This window comes from Sinohyriopsis cumingii, chromosome 5 (genome assembly GCF_028554795.1).
Source record: "Sinohyriopsis cumingii isolate HCF-2022 chromosome 5, ASM2855479v2, whole genome shotgun sequence".
NCBI lineage: Eukaryota > Metazoa > Mollusca > Bivalvia > Unionida > Unionidae > Sinohyriopsis > Sinohyriopsis cumingii.
Window position 1 is genome coordinate 21,147,595 of NC_142965.1, and position 18,761 is coordinate 21,166,355.

At 32.3% G+C, this 18,761-nt stretch overlaps 1 protein-coding gene across 3 annotated transcripts in view; it reads left to right on the forward strand.

Moving 5' to 3' along the window:
- LOC149798757 (uncharacterized) overlaps positions 1-17,418 on the forward strand; it is a 69,980-nt gene extending 52,562 nt beyond the window's left edge. For all 3 annotated transcript variants that reach the window (XM_089957633.1, XM_089957631.1, XM_089957632.1), the window contains 2 exons: positions 2,158-2,254; positions 15,455-17,418. In XM_089957633.1, coding sequence (XP_089813759.1) covers positions 2,158-2,254; positions 15,455-15,740 — 383 coding nt within the window. In that variant the 3' untranslated portion in view covers positions 15,741-17,418. The remainder of the gene's footprint in view (positions 1-2,157; positions 2,255-15,454) is intronic.
- Positions 17,419-18,761: the final 1,343 nt, after the last annotated feature.

Sequence of the window (18,761 nt, forward strand, 5' to 3'; positions counted from 1 at the left end):
TATCATATTGTCTGCATTTGTTTATCTGCTTTATGTAACGTGATCATACCATCTGTTGATCATGTGCCGTGTATGTTTAAGTTTTAGCACCGTCTTCGATGCTTTTGCGTCAATTGTATCTTTATTTAACGTTGTATTGTTCTTTTCAAATTTCTGTAAACCTTTCATAAGTTGTATATCAAATTAAACTCTGCCGTGATCATTTCGTATTCTAATGAAATCGCTTTTTTGCCTCATTTTAGTTAATTTTGAGGCAAATCTTTGCACACGGATGTTGGACAATTGTAATTGCCACGATTTCAAGTCTTCGTTCTGGAATATTCCTATTGCGAAAACCAATATAAGTTTGCATGAGTCACATTGTTGTCATTATCAATCTAACGCAAACGAAATGGACCTAGGCATACAATATGATACCTTTACACTGAATTGTATGATATTGTTTGATATATTGAAGGCCATTCAACTCAGCAGGGGTGACAGTGTCGCCCTAAAATGAAAATCTCCAGTATCTCATAATGTACTATCACGTATGGTGGTAATTATTAGGTACACATAGTCTATAGTTTTTTCTCCAGAATATGTGTACCGTTGGATGTCCATTTTAAGGTATTACACCAGGTAACAGTAATTTACACATTTATTTACTGTACAGGATTGACCTAATGGTGTATTACAGTGTTTTCATAAAGTGCATATTATGGTGTGGGACTTCCCCTTACAACTGTATAGAGAAACCACTCCTTTCATCCCATTTCTCCAAATTTGAACCTCTGTTGAGATGAAACATTATAGTTAATTTCTTTTGCCCAACCTCAGGTCGGCTCGTGATTTCTAGATTGTACATTTTAGCAAAGAAAGTTATGTGGCGTCAACCTTGGCATTTCACGCCATACACAATAATGCATAGATTTATCTGCCTACTCCATAACCAAAAATATTTATGCTTATTATGCCAACTTCTATGCATGATATGTGCACATTTTTCGAACTGGAATTGCTTACACAAGTAAGCAAATGATGCAATTTGGGAACTGGAATGCGGCACACAAGTACTTATATGATACATTTTGTCGTTTTACTGTTCATTATAATCCTCAGCGCAATCAGTATAATCAAAGACCATTGCAATGCATTCATCGAAATTGTCTTAGACCGTGGCAATGCATTCACTGAGATTATCTTAAACCAATGCTATGCATTCATTGAGTTTGTCTTAACCTTGCGACTATTGATGTAGTTTTAGTAAAGATAATACAACTACTACTACTACTACTACTACTAATAATAATAATAATCTTCAATCGTTGTCCCAGGTGACAGTAGTTCACCTGGAAGTTTGACAAAACACCAAAAAGAATGCATTCGCATGCTTCATTCGCTATCCATGAATGAGTCTGGTGTGCAAAATTACCATGCAAATGTTTCATATTGATCGCTGGTGACTTGTTTCTGGTATTGTAATATAACTGCTCCAAATGAACCGTAAACATGCCTTAAGTACGTTTGTGTCGATATGGCAAGATGATGACTAGGTGATCATGTCTGGATATAGTGGAAATCTGCTATAGGATACATGATAATCATAATATGGATACAACTTATGAAATATATGCCTTGATTGCTACAGTTGGAACATACAGAGTTTCAAATTTACTTTACGTTTGGAATCTTTGTCCTGTTTTGTTCAACCGGAGACGCCGTCCCTATTAAGTAATATGTCTAGAGGCGACCTAATGAAATTCGGCCTGCAAGCTGGAAGTTTCATTGTATAACATTGTTGTTAGGATACGTAGAGCGGGAAAGCATATGTTGTTGCTCAGCAAAGCGAATTGCAAACCTTCCACTTCCTCGCAACGTATTTTCACTAGTTAAAGCTCTTTCCGTTATACGAAAAAATGAGATATTCAATATAAATGAGAAAGTTTCAGAAAGACCTAATGAAATCGTTATCGTAAAAGACGAAAAGATACTATCTAAATTTGTCTAAAAAGGAAATGTAATAGAGACTTTCATGTCATCACTACGAGGTGGAATGGTTCGATTTTTTTCCTGATAAATCTCCCCTTTGGTGAGATAAAATACTGTTTGTAAAAATTATACGTACTTTTGTATATTTATTTATTAATCATTTTGATGAAGATTTTTATTATACAGTTGATGTAAATTCACCGGTACCATATGGTATTATTGGAGGTCTTGCTGGGGCAGGATTTATCATCTTGGTGGCTGTCAGTCTGTTCTTTTGCTACAGGTACGTGAACAGTATACCCACTTTAGGGAGTTTATTTGTCTTTATTCTTGCTGCCGTGAGTTAACATCAAAAGTGTTTTAGGATGTTCAGTGTTATATCGTTTGTGATTAAGGTTTAGATTAAAGCACGTGCTACCGATAAGAAACGCAATGGTGAAAATAGACAATACATATAATATTTAAAGGTAATCATTTGGCATAAAGGGAATATAATATTGCTTTCTGTCCATTGTGATGCAAAATAGATACTTTATAATTTTCGATATTATCTCTCCCTGATTCAATAAACACATTTTAAGTGGCCAGTATAAGTGGATAATTAGTTTTGATTACTAATCCCCCAGAAAACATAATCAATGAAAACTATTTGCCATGTATTCGTTCATAAATTTCATGTCTCATAATTTCGTATTCACTTAATTGACCCGAAGTATATCACAGAGAAAAGCATGCGTTGTATTTCTAAATGTCGTAGTTACAAAACATGGAAACAAACTAGTACCGTATTCCTAATGACAAATTATACAAATCAAACCATATATATATATATATATATATATATATATATATATATATATATATATATATATATATATATATGCATTTTCTCCTAAGGATATGTATTTTAAGCTAGTTAATATATTTATTATTATCCAACCCATCAACGTAATGAATGAAACAACGATGAAAATAAAAATACAAAAGATAAAAATGTCGTGTTACAGTTATTAAGATGCCGTATGACAGGAAAATTACTCGTCATGCACGATGACATGCGTTTGATAAACAAGAAGGTCTGAGTGAAAGCTGTGCCATATAGATCGGGAAATTCAGTGTCGAGTTGATTAGCACACTATAAATAATGACGTATATGTATACAGTAAACGATAATGCAAAACATTGAAGCTTGCAAATAATTGTAGTTTAAAAGATTCAAACAAACACTTCGGTAATTAATGTAGCAGTACAAAAAAGCATTGAGAAAGAAATATCATCGTCGTAGGAACCTTCCAGCTTGAAAATATTTATGAACATAAATTAATAATATAATAAATAAATATCAAAAAGGAAAGATTTAAAAATTCGTTTGAAAGAAATTCATATGAGTACAGATTTTACGGTGGCAACTCTGTGGTTAAATTTGAATTGTGCAATTCTATCAAGTCATAGTTGAAGTAGATCATCAGGAACAAGTTTAAAAAAATCTTATTATTAAATATCCCAGTCAAAAATGCGAAGATGTTGTGCATAGTTTATAAAATACAGCACACGGCCTGCACATATGATAAATAGATGCAAATTAGATACGGTACTAAAGTTTATCTGACGATTTACGTGCCAAATGTAGACCGAAAATAAGTAAATATTACTATAGTCAACATTGCACACTGATCAGATAATAAATGTTTCATGCATGCCGTGGATCAAATGTCATAAGAATAGAATTTGTTTTCAAATAGCCGTTCTAGAGAAACGAGGATATTAAATACTTAATGTATATATATGTGTGTGTTTGTGTGTGCAAAATTATGAGGGAGATATAAGCAATTAGCAGATTTAAGGATCTACATCAATCCTGAACTGAAAAAAAACCCAAAAGAAGCAATGAAAAGTATAGTTGAAAATAGTTGGTCATACTATCAACAAAGTTTGCATAAATAATTGTCTTGGGATGAACATTTGTTTTCATAATTATTGTCATGTAAATAAACAAATACGACGGCCAGAAAACATCAGCAAATATTCAATATGTACAATGTCTGAATTGAATTCAGTTGTAAAATTCAAATCTAGCATTGTCAATTAAACATTCTGACTTCTCGTTGTGTTTTTAATAGTATCACTCAAGTAAAATGAGTAACACGTTAATATATGCAGATAAACTAACTGTATTGTTTCAAGTATTTTACGATGCTTGGGGCAAATTACAGGCCGATTGAAAGATGAATCAAGATACGAAAATAGTGTATGCAAAAGTTATTATAAAAAGCAATGTAATTTAACAGACGCATCTTACATCTGTGAAATTTAAATCAAGGCATCGGTGGTACGGTTCTGGATCAAAACGTAAATGATCATGATGACATACCATATAAGTATACAAGACCAGAATATAACTAATTAAATTTTAATTTTTAAATATCCAGAAAAGAATCTAGTGTTCATTCGTACGTTATGTCACTTATTCATCAAAACATTGACTCAAAGTGATCCAGACCAAAAGGGATAAAGAGAACTAAGACGAAAGAAACATATCTTTTAGTAGGGATTGCATGGTTCATTGTTTCATGGGTGATCAACATTAGAACAGTTGGAAAGGACAATTAGGTTTGTACTCAGATATACTTTCATGAGGAAATCTGTCGAACATATGCTAAAAGCTTAAGTAATGGAAGATTTACTTACACAAAGAAACAGTTTACTGAAATGAAATCGAACTGTTTTACAGACAATTAACTATACATATTCATGTTTAAAATCTGTCTATAGAAGATAGGCAAGCAGATGTTATGGAAACACTTAGAAAGCAACGTGACTTACTATATAAAGAAAGTGAAGCTGTGATTGTTTCAAATGTTTGAACTGTAGTCTTCCATCCATACCAAACTAACATGTACATCACTGCAAAGAAAAATGAGAGAAGTATAGCGTTCACTAAATACACTGAAAGTGTTATACACTTGGTTCTAAAACTGAAAAGAATACACTGGTACGAGTCTAGGGTCTTAAAATAAGTAAGATAAAAGGGTAAAAGGCAAAACGCTTTGCAAAATTCAACATTTAATTTATTTTTCTGCAATACAAAGTGAAAATGAGAAAAAAGAACTAACGATATGGCGAATTATTTCCAAAACCATCCAAGAATTACAGATACAAGTCCTAATAACTTCAAGTCCTCAATACAATTCAGTACAAGTCCCAAATTAAATCCAAACCTGATACAGATGATGTGTCCTTTGTAACTCATAGAGTGCTGATGTGTCAACAGTCTCTTGTTGAATCACATTGATATAATTCCAGTTTTGATTTCGATATGAATTGCAATGAATGTATCTGTCTATGAGTTTTATCAGAGCACGTTTGTATTTCAAGATAAAATAATCACTTAAATTCAATAATTTAAAGAAAATACATTTCCAGCCCAAAACTTACTGGCCACAACATATAATACAACCTGATTGGGATAGCTGTTTAAAGCAAGAAGGAAAAGTCATTTCTGCTAAAGAATTAGGATGTTCTCTACTTGACCTCAGGTCTCAATTAGCATTTCCTATATAAAATATTACCTATTGAAAAATAACCTTCTAAAATAATCCCGATGTTTACAAAATAAAAATGTCAGTTATTATTAGAAGCCTAATACTAAAATTAAAAATAAAATGGAAATTTCAAAACCTAGACCCAGACCCAAATAAACATATTTACTTCTATTAATAATAATCATGATAGTAAGTCCATACCCAGAAAGAATATTTTAGCTATGTATTAGTTGTTTAAAAATAAAATAAAACAAGTCAATTCATGTCAAGCTGAAAATGAACTCAATTTTGGACAAGGTTAATCCAAAAATACAATGTTACAGTACAATAGCAAATAATAAAATGTAAATAAAAAATAAAGAAATTAACCTGATGATAAAAAGCAACAGAAAAAACAGCAGATAATTTTGAGAAGAATGTCTGTCAATTAATGAATAAATATGGTTAATATACAGAAAATCGGAAGAACACAATAACAGTTAAGTGTAATTATTACAAATACCACAAAGCCTAAATTATTCGAAATTACTGATGATGATTTAAATTTAGAAGTTTTGAAATAAAAAAAACCAAGTAAATATAAGCAACAACACAAAAATAAATTCAATTTACAGTGTTAGTGTTATGAAGCAGTTGATGCACGAATTTTAGTGCGACACTCGTAAACATAAATACTTTGATAGAATGATACTACTTATGCATGATGCTGATTCATTGTGAATCCATGATAAGAGAGAAAACGTTTACAATGACATGAAAGGATAACATCAATTACATAAGCTGTAATTACATACTATATTGTATTTGGATCACACCAAATGAACAAAAAGCTCTTGAACGTTTTCATAATGAGTTCAGTGTCATTCTGCTTATGGAATAGGGCCAAAATCTTATTTATTCAAAATAGAAAAATATGAAAAGAACGATTACGATTCAATGTGCAAATAAAACAAATTATTGTTTAAATGTACACTGAATTATCATTTAATCGCAAGGACAATTACTAAGTGGTGGATTTGCTATGGACATAAAAACCACATGTATAACAGTAAAATAAAAAAATAAATCTTACAATGTCTGTGTTTTATGTATATACACGCACCTTCGGAACAATCTATGTGTTTAATAGAACGCTGAGTCCTCATGAAAACTTTATTTCTTTATTATTTTGTTTCTGTAGATGTTGCCTTCTGCTTGTTTTTAGTGGGTGGGTGTTTTATTTAAAGGTATATACAGAATTTATATTTATTTGGTCCTTTTGTAAATTTCCATTGTTTATTTTACCTTAATGTAAAATTTCACCTAAGAAACGATATATTTTATATCTTGGATATTTTATTACAGATATGTCTTTTGCATTATAATGATATTTCAAGTATCGTATGTTTTTTTTTTGTGTGTATCGTCATGATTACAAAAATTAAAATCCAGTTAATATCAACTGATCGCTTTCACCACTTATCTTCGGGATCTAGCACGATTACCTTTGCATCCGTTGCAACACTACTTTCTATTGTAAGTCTTTTGCAGACCGTAGCTGTCGGTCTGATGATATAGTTGTAATCGAAATGGTTTTGGTTTATGTTTCCACCTGTAAACAACAAATACTAGTATACAATAGATTCATTTACCCTGAAAATATCATCGATATAAGGTGATGCCTTTTATAGGGTATCCAAACTTTGTATCACTCTATTGCTATCATCTCTTTCATCGTGACATCAACCGCCATTATGAAACTAAGACGTGCAATGAATATGTTTGAATATATTTTGGAATATTTATTGCATAAAAATATATTTGATGTCACTTGTTGCTTGTTGCATATGTGATATAATGTGCTGGACTTAGATCTTTAACTGCATATTGATATGCAGAAGCAAGTAAATGATAATAATCAATAAAAATGCATCATGCATTTTGAGAAAGCTTTATCAGCTAAAACGAAATGAAACAAAAATTACAACGACAAGGGCAAGGCGCTGAGAAAGGCAGACACTGCCGACTAATTATCCACTTGCTCAGATATAATGAATCCAGTTATGGAGAGGTTTAATAGAATGTTAGATGATAAATTGTGGAAACATTTTCCACAAATGAAACTGTTAATATTCAAGATGTATTACATTAAGCGGATCAAGAACATGGCGATATGCTTCAGAGATACATAACAATGACGCCAATTCACGCGAGCGTTCAAAACATGGATTACATTATTAGTCCATTTGACAGCTGATATATTATTGAACAACAAAGTATACAACCGGCCCTACGCATAAAGTTGCGAAATATAAGTAAATATTTTCATAAGGATATGTACTTAAAATTACAGATGATTTTTACAAAATAAGAAGGGCATATTAGATGACCATGCCACGTATACATTAGAGCACTTAAAGGGAGGTAATATTCACTGGCTATTATGCACGAAAGAGTTCTCTTTCTATGACAAAAATTATAACCTATACAATTTTGTAAATATTTTAAACGATGAAAAATGAACGATGTAAACTTTCTTTTGGTCCCATGAAAAGAGATAATTAGGTTTTTAATTTGTATGAACCAGTTGGAAATATTGTGTCATTAAAATAAGTGGAAGACATACATTTTGCCACTTATAAAAATACGGTCGATAACGCAACTTATAGATATTTCAAATTGACCGTAACAAAATTTTGCATGGAAAAGTCAGACACTTTGACATTTCAATCGATTTGGCTTTCAAGTAGGACCAAAACAGTTACATTGATATGATGTAATGTGCGATGGAATTAAAGATTGATATAGATTTGTCTCATAGCAAATAAACATGCATGCCTAAAGAACAATGGATCTCTACCATACACAACATGCCCATACTGTATACCAAATAAAATTGTAGACTTGCTGTGCATCAGCAAAATATATCCTGGCAATCGAAGACGTGTTGCCAAATCGAATGTGGTTCGATATGCATCATCACAGCTTGACAAAGGAAACATCGAAATACATTCCATCACGGTTCTGTATGTACCCTAAGTCAAATAGAAGCTTTCGTGCTAGTTAGTCTGAGAAAGTTAGATCTAATCCACCAAATCAATGGTGGGTATGCAGAGAAAGGGATATTCAAAAGGCTGATGCAGGAATCATGCTATGCCGACTTGCAATCTAAATACAGTGATGCTTTTCTGTTGAAACAGAAATTTTTCCATTGATGCAGCATATCACTTTATGTCACTAGTGACTATCCACAAGACATTGTCTCTACCTTACCATAAACGAATAATCGTATTAACATATATTTCAAATACGAACTAACCGGCACATATATTAAAGATTTCTATAGGATAATACACAAAGTCTATTTATTCGTGCAAAACTAATGCAAAAAAGAACATGGAAAATAACACAAAAGATACGAAAAAAATGCAAAAGTTAACGTGCAAACACTGCTATTCAAGCAGGTTGTATTATCTCGAGATGAAAATATTTTGGTCAAATAAACATATATATATATATATATATATATATATATATATATATATATATATATATATATATATATATATATATATATATATATATATATATATATATATATATATATATTCATATACTATCAGAATCAACAAATTAGCTTCGAAGTACACTAAATGAAGTGGCTGAAGCATTTTGTTTTAACAAAAGGATACCTCAGCGCCATCTAATCAAAGTACATTCTCAACGAATTTAGTTTCTTTTATTTCAAGGCATCTGCAATTTCTCATTTATTTCTGGTCGGACGAGCACGATTCTCTTCAAACTATGTTGCCATTGTTGGTTTCTCCTTGCGCTTCGCAAAATCTTATGGAAGTAAGAAAGTATTTTTACATCTTGGTCTATATGAATAATTAACTGTAACTGCTGTTCAAATTTATCATCGGGGTGTATCTTAATCACATTTTGATCTGAATTGTTCTCTCAGTAGATTATTGTATTAGGGCCTTTAAAATACATGTATTCAAACTTAAAACATATTTGATCTTAATTGATTATTTGGAATATTTACCAGACCATCATACAAGAAATAAGTATATGTTTTGTTCTTTGTTGATTTTAAGCTGTAAACCCAGGTGTGCATTAACTAGTTTAGGACCTTTCCCGTGCAATCCGGTCTGTATCTTTGAATAGCTATTAGTGTACTATTTTGGTGTTATTCTTTTCGTCACGGAAAAGATTTTTACTGACTGGTTTCAAAAACATGCATATGTTTTTTTTTTTGTTTTTTTTTTAAATTAGATATCTCCATTGATTTTAGGGCAATTATTTTTCGGAGTGATATTAACTTTTGCCCTTATCTTTCAACATTCATATTAGTACTATTTTAATTGTTACTATTTTCGTCTATGCCCTCTTTGATGTCTAAATTTATATTTTAAAATTCTAATTACCATCAGGCATTGAAACTCTCTTTATTGCTTCCTTGTCATTTGACAAGTAAATTATATTGTCTCTGCCCTCGTCAGAAATAAAATAATATGCAAGAAGATATTTTTATAACAGATCTCTCTCTATACGTGGATTTATAGCAGTATGTGCAATATTTAACTGTGTAGATGTCCAGGATGGACACACAAATGCTTACCTTTGTTCTCATTTAAAAATTCATATAAATTTCCATTGTAATTTCGGCTGAAAAAAATGGAATCATTGGCTCAATAACTTCTCCGATATCCATTGTTGATGGTTGTCCAATAGCATCAACATACATTGCTATTGGCAACGGGTACGATCAGATTAATCTTGCGTAATAGATTGTGTTGATAATGTTGGTTTCTGTGCTCAACATATTTCTGCTATATAGTACCCAAGTTAGTGAACCATCTCAGCGGAAATGTTCTGATAGATCATTTCTGATATTGGTTGCCTGCATTTCAGGCTTCGCAATTGTAAAATCGTGACATGGTGTGATGTTGCTGCTGTCATTTTACTGATTGCATACCGCTAAATGCAACATCTTTTACAACAAAGTGGTACTCTACCGAAGGCATCATATTGTATATTCTGTGAAAAGATAATTGTTTTTCTGACCATACGAGTAAATAGGCGAAAGCAAGAATACAGATTCATCTTGTTTCATTTCTTTCAAGAATTATCATTTGGCATCGTGCGGTAAGTTTTGCACTCTTATTGACATGCTAGACTCTTGGTCTTATTTTTAAAAATTTCGGGTTGTGTGAGTGTTGTCTGCTTTTTTGTTGCATTCGTGCGAACGTCGTCGAAGCTACTTTCCTAGATGAGTCGTATTAGGACCTTTCGGCGTTATTGAAGCTACTTTCTATATTCACCTTACATTCACAATTGCCGTTTACTTTTGTTATCATCCATCTAATACAATTTGGATAATATATAAACTTAAAGATGAATACGAACAAAGACAATTTGCAAGATGACCAAAATTTTGTTTTGAATAGTGCAAATTAATTTAAAAAATGATATTGTAAGTAATAAGAGTATTCCAATACATGTCGAAACTATTTAGAACAGAAATATATAACTGCATTTAACATAAGTTATGATTATTGTACAAGATTTAGCAACACATACAAATAAGAAGCACGCACAAAAATATGCGAAAGAGTTCCAGTGACAAATATAGTAATTACAAAATATTAGGTTCTGTGTTATGTGTGTGTGATTTGGATTTTTAACGTATCTTTAACAATTGTTCAGTCATATCGCCAGGAGGTCTGCAGGGTAACAATTTATAGTGATGTCTAGCTCTGAGGCATCATGCCGCAGACATGTAGCATGATGTCCCACCCAGTCACATTATCCTGACACCAGGCCGACCAGTCCTAGCACTAACCTCTTAATGCTGAGCGCCAAGCGAGGCAGCTGTTAGTACAATTTTTGTAAGTCTTTGGTATGACTCGGCCGGGGTTCAAATCCACGACCCACGACCTCCCGCTTCCGAGGAGAACGCTCTATCCACTAGGCCACCGGAACGATCCTAGATTAAGATCTAATAAGTTTACATACATTGAATCAAACCAATAAATAAGACATCTTGAAAAAGTTAGTGTAGACATTAATACTGAGCATGTCCCATCACGTAGCTGTCTTTATATATCTAACAAAATAATCACTCGAGATGGTTTAACTTAATAATCACATGACGTACGAATGCAAGCAGGAAAACCATCAGAAACAACAACAACAACAACAACAACAAATAAACAAAAGATCTTGCCAACGGAAGATGAAATGCTCTTGAAGAAAGAGATACAAAATCACCACGAAAAAATTAACCGTTCAAGATTGTTAATTTATCACTGAGGATAATATAAGAGTACACGTTGCCCCTGGCATACTATTGTACAGTGCTGTTTAATATATTTTCCTTGTTAAGCTTCGTCGCATAATATAACGGGCTATTTTAATAATGAATATTGTAATCTTTGGTGAAAGCTTAACTGTGTAGTAATATTAAAATTTGACAATGTTTTTAATTTTTCAATTACGTACACTGTTGACCGTCAGTAAAGGTCACATCATTCTGCTGATGAAGTCCTTAGCGCAAGGGCGAAAGCTTTATGTTAGCTTTCTCTATTGTTTTGTGTACGTAATTGAAAGCTTAAATACATTGTCAAATATGAATATTGTAATCAGTGTGATTATGAGAAGAATTGCAATGAAGCTGAAATATATTTATTCGGCAGGCATTTTTCCAGTATTCTTAAATTCCATAATTTACAGTTGGTCTTGATATATGCTTCAAAATTAGTAAGATAACACTCAACGATGATATAAAAAAAACAGCCTTGAATGACAAAATTATGGTAAAACATTAATTCCGTTTGATGTCCTGTAGAATATTCAGTTCAATTTTAAATCTCACCAAATGGTTGATGCCCCCTACTGATGTTACAATGTACATTACTGTATCTGACAAAAACCTTGAAATTTCCGGACCTTTGCCATGTACCAAAATGCATTCTTTATTCATATGGATACTTGTTCGTCCATTGTTTCCAACTAGTTTTCAGTCATGTTTCCAAAGGTTGTATGTTTCATTTACGATAGCTCTGCTCAAATCCAGCTTGTGTTTTATCTGAACAAATGTGACCATGCATATGTAATGCCACTGTTTAATTGCTATATTTGTCTTCTATAAATCCCAATCATATTCATGCTGGACTTTGTCGAGGCCCTTTTTCATAAATTATATATTTCCAACGTATTCACATGATCCAAACTATGTCGGAGGACAGTATAGATTTTCTTAAAAATTATTTGAAAATCCCTCACGTGAAGATAATGTGTTAGGCAAGCAACAAATACAAGGTGAAAATACCATAAACCTTGCCAGTAGATTGGCTGGTAGAGGACTTGATGTTCCGAAGGTTTTCATACAAGATATTAGAATTGTACGCCACACGTTTATTCTGTATCAAGAAGAACAAAATGTGAAAAAGTGGCCTTACATCACAAAACATAACGCACAGTAATAAGTATTTTGGAGAAATGAAACACCTAGTTAGCATCTATACCTCGCAGAATATACAACCTGAATTGCATAGCGTCTTTGTAACAGAAGTTATGTTGAATCTTTTACTGTGCAAAAAGGCTACCAATACATGTCTTTGAGGAAAGCAGTGTGCAAATGCTAGACACATATGAGCCTTTAATAAGAATTATAAACTATGACTGATGATTGCCGTGTGCAAATGCTAGACACATATGAGCCTTTAATAAGAATTATAAACTATGACTGATGATTGCCGTGGAAGACTTGAAAGAAGTAATTTTCCGTCTGTGTTGAAAAAGATCATTAACCACAGTATTCAAGCAAGAATTGAGAGGACAGGTTACAGGTGTAGAAGATGCCAAATCAAAATATGAATCTTTGAAATCTGATGGTGAAAAGTAAATAGAAGAGTTACAAAAGGGTGTCAGCAGAAAAGGAATTGAATGAGCGGTAGGAACGTTTTAAAATTGAATGAGACAATTTCTTGGATATTTAATACAGTTCGAGATTAATTTTACAGAAAACTTTGAGAATGTCATTTTAAAACTTTTGGGACAAATTAAAACCAAGTGAAACAATGAAATGACACTTAAAATAAGAGAGTTCAACAATGGTTACAGCTCCAGTGACATGGATGACAATATCACCACTTGGCATCTCTGACAGTACGAATACCGTCATTATATACTTTTTCTTCTACGTAATTTTAATATCTGTATCTTCCTTTGTGTCCTTTACAATTTCTTATTGCACTGTTACATATTAGTTTTCCACCATTTTAATGCCATTATTTATTACAGCAATAGTAATCGAATGGTTTAACCAAAATTACGCCCTGGCCACGCTGATGTTTTATCCAAAATTGTAAAACAAACTACACATTATTTCCACATCTTGGGATTATTGTGTTTACTGTTAACCGCATGAAACAGTTTGTTCAAAAATCTGAATATATTTAAACATATTGCAATAAAAATATTATACCATGGTTTGTATTGAGCGCAGTTTTTCCAATCAGTATTTGCTCTATTCAATTTTAACTTAAGAAGATGCAATATTGCCTAGAATCTGGAATAGATTTATCATTTATGAACACATTAATGGCCCAGGGCTGTTGACGGTGTATTGAGTAGCAATGAAATTAAACTTGCTAGAATGAGAATTTCTGTAAATATTGTTATGTATATTTGATTTAATTTATATTTAATTTAATTTAATTGTGTGTTTGTTGATTTTAATTTTTTCCATTACATGCTATTGTAATGTAATTTTGTTTACTGGATTTGATATTTTCCAGAATATCAGTTCAGTTTTTCGAAAACCTAATATTAGAACTATGTATCAAATGTATCAAATGCTGACCTAGTTCCTGACCTTGATTCAGAATCAGTAAACGACTTCTTTTTTTCTATTTTTTTAAATTCATTCTTAGTGTGAAATTTAGAGTGAAATCGAGGCTGTACGTGATGTTTTGATAAATAATTTTAGTTGGGCTTTTAAACAATTAGACATCAAGGTGTTAATTCTGTTGTGACCAGTTGGAGTTAAATTTTAATTTTTCTTCAAATTATTTGGATTCTAAGAGACTAGTTCTTTCCCTGGGAATATTTAAGTGCTCATACAGATTTTAATTCTTGGATTATTCTTGGATTTGATTCTTAAAACCGTAAGTTCTTTTCCTGTGCTATCTTGTTTTTTTTTCTAGGGAAATAAATTATTTGTTAAATTTTACAAAGCATGTTGTCATCACCTTTTTCTTGTTACTGTTCATGAGAGCCTAAACACGTAACAATATGTTGAAGCTAGTATAGGAGGGATCGAGTGTTTCGGTAATTGAGACATTTGCTTGTGGCGAACATTAGATACACGAAATGGTCATTTTCATAGCAACATGCATGCAACGTCAGATTCCACTTGCACTACTATGTCTGCGATGTGCACCACTTCCGTCTTCGTGTCTATCAGTTCTTGCATTTCCTTCAGCCATTTCAATGCAAATCATGATCCACCTCTTTTTTGCTGGAACTCTACAGTTTGGCTTTAACAGCCTATGAATTCAATGCATGCAATGCATAAAGACCTGACTTTTTATACTTTGTATCTGTGTCTCAAACTTCTTTGTTTGGTTTCGTCCGAAAATATCTGATGTGTGCCCTAGGTGCGGATCTTGACGGCTTCGATGTATCATGTCCTTTCAGGTTTAATTATGTCATTTTTCGTTTTAATCTTCATCATCATCATCATCATCATCATCATCATCTTCTTAATTGTTATTACGATGATTTGTTTTTTTTATTGCCTTATTTTGTATTTTTTTATAATAATAATACTAATAATAGTAGTAGCAGTAGTAGTAGTAGTAGTAGTAATAATAATAATAATAATAATAATAATATTATTATTATTATTATTATTATTATTATTATTATTATTATTATTATTATTATTTCAGGTGGTATAAAGCCAAGGCTCTGCTGAGGCGATCTAAAAATAACGGCGAATCAGTATATGAAGGCATTTATCGGTCTCCATCGTCCGACTACGCTACAATAGATGATGCACAATTATACGACGTTCTAGAGCCATGTAAATCGGACATGCCAATCAAGGGAGAAAACAAATCTGATGTTGTAACTCAAGGGAGTGCATGTTTACCTATTGAGATGGACGTGACATATGACAACATGGTGATAAACACCAGGACTGAAACTGAACTATGTTCGGATTCTTCCAAATGATAAGTTCATTATTCGGAGAAAAACGAAATCCGAGTAAATCACCATTTTCACATGAAATGTCTCCTCTTCAGTTTCAGAAACTACCGAAGATTTTACTTTAAGCTCCAATATGAAATGAAAATGTATAAAAAGAATATGAATATTGTAAAATAGGGAAAAGGTTTAACTTTCAAACAATGAGTAGGATAGTGCCAATAATAATTGCCACCAAAGTAACCAAAACCACCAAAGGCATCTGAATATTTTACCGAACACATAAATTTACTTCAATGAAGCACATTACATTCTTTACCTGCCAGTGCCTGTGGTTTCGGACCATCAAGTACTAATAATACACATGTCTAATTACATTTTTAAATCGGCGTCAAATACCTAACTACCGATACTTGATTTATCGCCTATTGATTATATATGTTAACACTGCTGACTTGATGTTGGAAAAAGATCAATACATTCCTTTATGTAACTTTATATTAGCATATTCCATCTATTCTTCTTTGTACCAAGTATTATGCATTCTTTCTTATGCTTAATACCTTTTAGAATTGCAGATATTCATCCTAACTTGTACCTAATGGATATGTATCATAAATATATTAGCATGTAGCAATTAAAAATTACATTACTTCTCATTTTCCGTAGACAGCACAACTTCCATCAAAGATAGTAAAAGTATCAACTGAGTGTCTTAACAGACAGCTTGCACTTAGAAACATCACCTTAAACATTAATAATTATCAGTAAAAATACATCTTATATCATTGTATCCATCACTGACCATTATATTTCAACAGTTTGAAGCTTGCCAAAGATCAGTCAGTCTACTTTGAGATCGTAATGCTTTAATCTCTTTAACAATACAATACCTGCTGTTTGAATTAATACTTACTCACATCTAAGAAGTTATTGATAAGTATGCAAATTTGTTTTCAATCCTGTAAAAGAAATTGTAGTAATATACTCATTGATACAGTCTACTCAGTGATACAGTCTGCTCAATGATTCGGTCTGCTCACTGATACAGTCTACTCACTGATACGGTCTACTCATTGATGCAGTCTACTCACTGATACAGTCTGCTCAATGATTCGGTCTGCTCACTGATACAGTCTACTCACTGATACGGTCTACTCATTGATGCAGTCTACTCACTGATACAGTCTGCTCAATGATTCGGTCTGCTCATTGATACAGTCTACCCAGTGAGACAGCCTACTCATTAATACAGTCTACTCATTGATACAGTCTACCCAGTGAGACAGCCTACTCATTGATACAGTCTACTCATTGATACAGTCAACTCATTGATAAAGTCTACTCATTTTGACAGTCTACTCATTGATATAGACAGATTGCCTTTATTTAAAAGTTATTGAACATTCACACTAACAAAATGTTGACATTTTAGAATAAATTCAGTAAAATATATTTCAATTTCGGCATTAGTCTGAAATATTGAATGTTAGGTTCTTTAGCTATCGTGAATTTATTCGATATTTAATTATCTGTATTTTTGTAAAAGGCAGAAATTATACAAAGTATGATATTGGTAAATGAAAGAATATCGTAGTTTTACATGTATCTCTTATATCAGTAATTTAAGCTTATGTAGTTTGATATTGGAATGCAATTTTATATGTTGAGTATTTCAATAAAGTTGCTTCTCCAGAGACTCAAACAGGCTTCTGTCTTTACAGTCGATCCCGAGTTCCTTTGCTTGCCGAAATACGCCAGATGTTGCCATATCTTCATTTCAAGTGACACCTCTTTCAAGAGGATTGAACTTAGTCTTTCTTTTTTTCTTTCTGTCCCTATTGGGTCATGGAAACATCTTGACCAAGAGTTTAAGAGAAAATCCGTCTCTTAAAAATAGCATCGAAAATAAAGCATCAAAGTAACATAGTTTTCAATTACAATATTAAGATATTTGATGATTAGAATACCATGGCAATAATTTGAAATGGACCTGACTTTTTTTTAAAAAGAACTAAAAGAAACACGTCGTCAGAACTCCTATTAAAACAAAGCCACGAAGCTCGAAAAGGTTACAAGAAAAACACGACTCGAGCTGCGAAATAGGCATTATGCTTCAACGACTCAGAACCAAATACGTTCCTATCATTAATATAAGAGATATTCAGGTAACCTTGTTTCGTATATGAAGAACGAATAATACATCTTTGCGAACCTTATGTACCAGTTTTTGCTATCCTTGCTTTTTATAACTTTAGCCCTTTTTTTATCTTGTACCATAAAACTCTATTATTTTAAATTTGTCACGCTAGGAGTTCGGGCTATTCAGAAGTGAAGGCGTATCTCTCTGATTTCAGCAGTTACTTCCCTCTATTCTTCTCACTGGTATTTATTTAACTGAAAATGAACGTCCTTCTCCTCGATACTTATCCTCATCGCTATCGGAAGCATTGAAGTCTTCATTATGATTTATCTCCCTTGCAACACTGTCCCATTAGTACCATACGTAGCAATTGAAAACTTCAGAATAGACTATTGCTACTTCTACTGCTATTAATATTACTACTACTACTACAGCTAATATAACTACTAGCACTACTACTACTCGTAATACAACTAGCACTGCTATTACTACTATTACTAATAATAATAAAAGAGCCTTTGACACCTGTCTGTAAAGAATTTATACGACTTGCATCAAAAGCAAGCACCGACATTTTCAATATCATCTCCCATACTAAAGGCAAATGTATATCATAAGCTTTATATGGAAATTTCTTGTTAATGGAAGTCACCTCACGAATATCTGATCAGTGTTGTTACATGTAAGATACGTGGTAAACATGATAGTTATCCCTCATGATGACAGTGACTGCTCGTATAGTGTCGTCCTATGTAAGTCATTTCGTCCATATAGTTTTCTACTTTGAGGCTCGGTATTTAGGTGCTATTGTGGAAAATGTGTATTCCATTAACACATTTCGACTTTTTCAACACATGTTAAATGAATATTACAAAATATGAATCGCTTATTTATGTTGAAAAGAA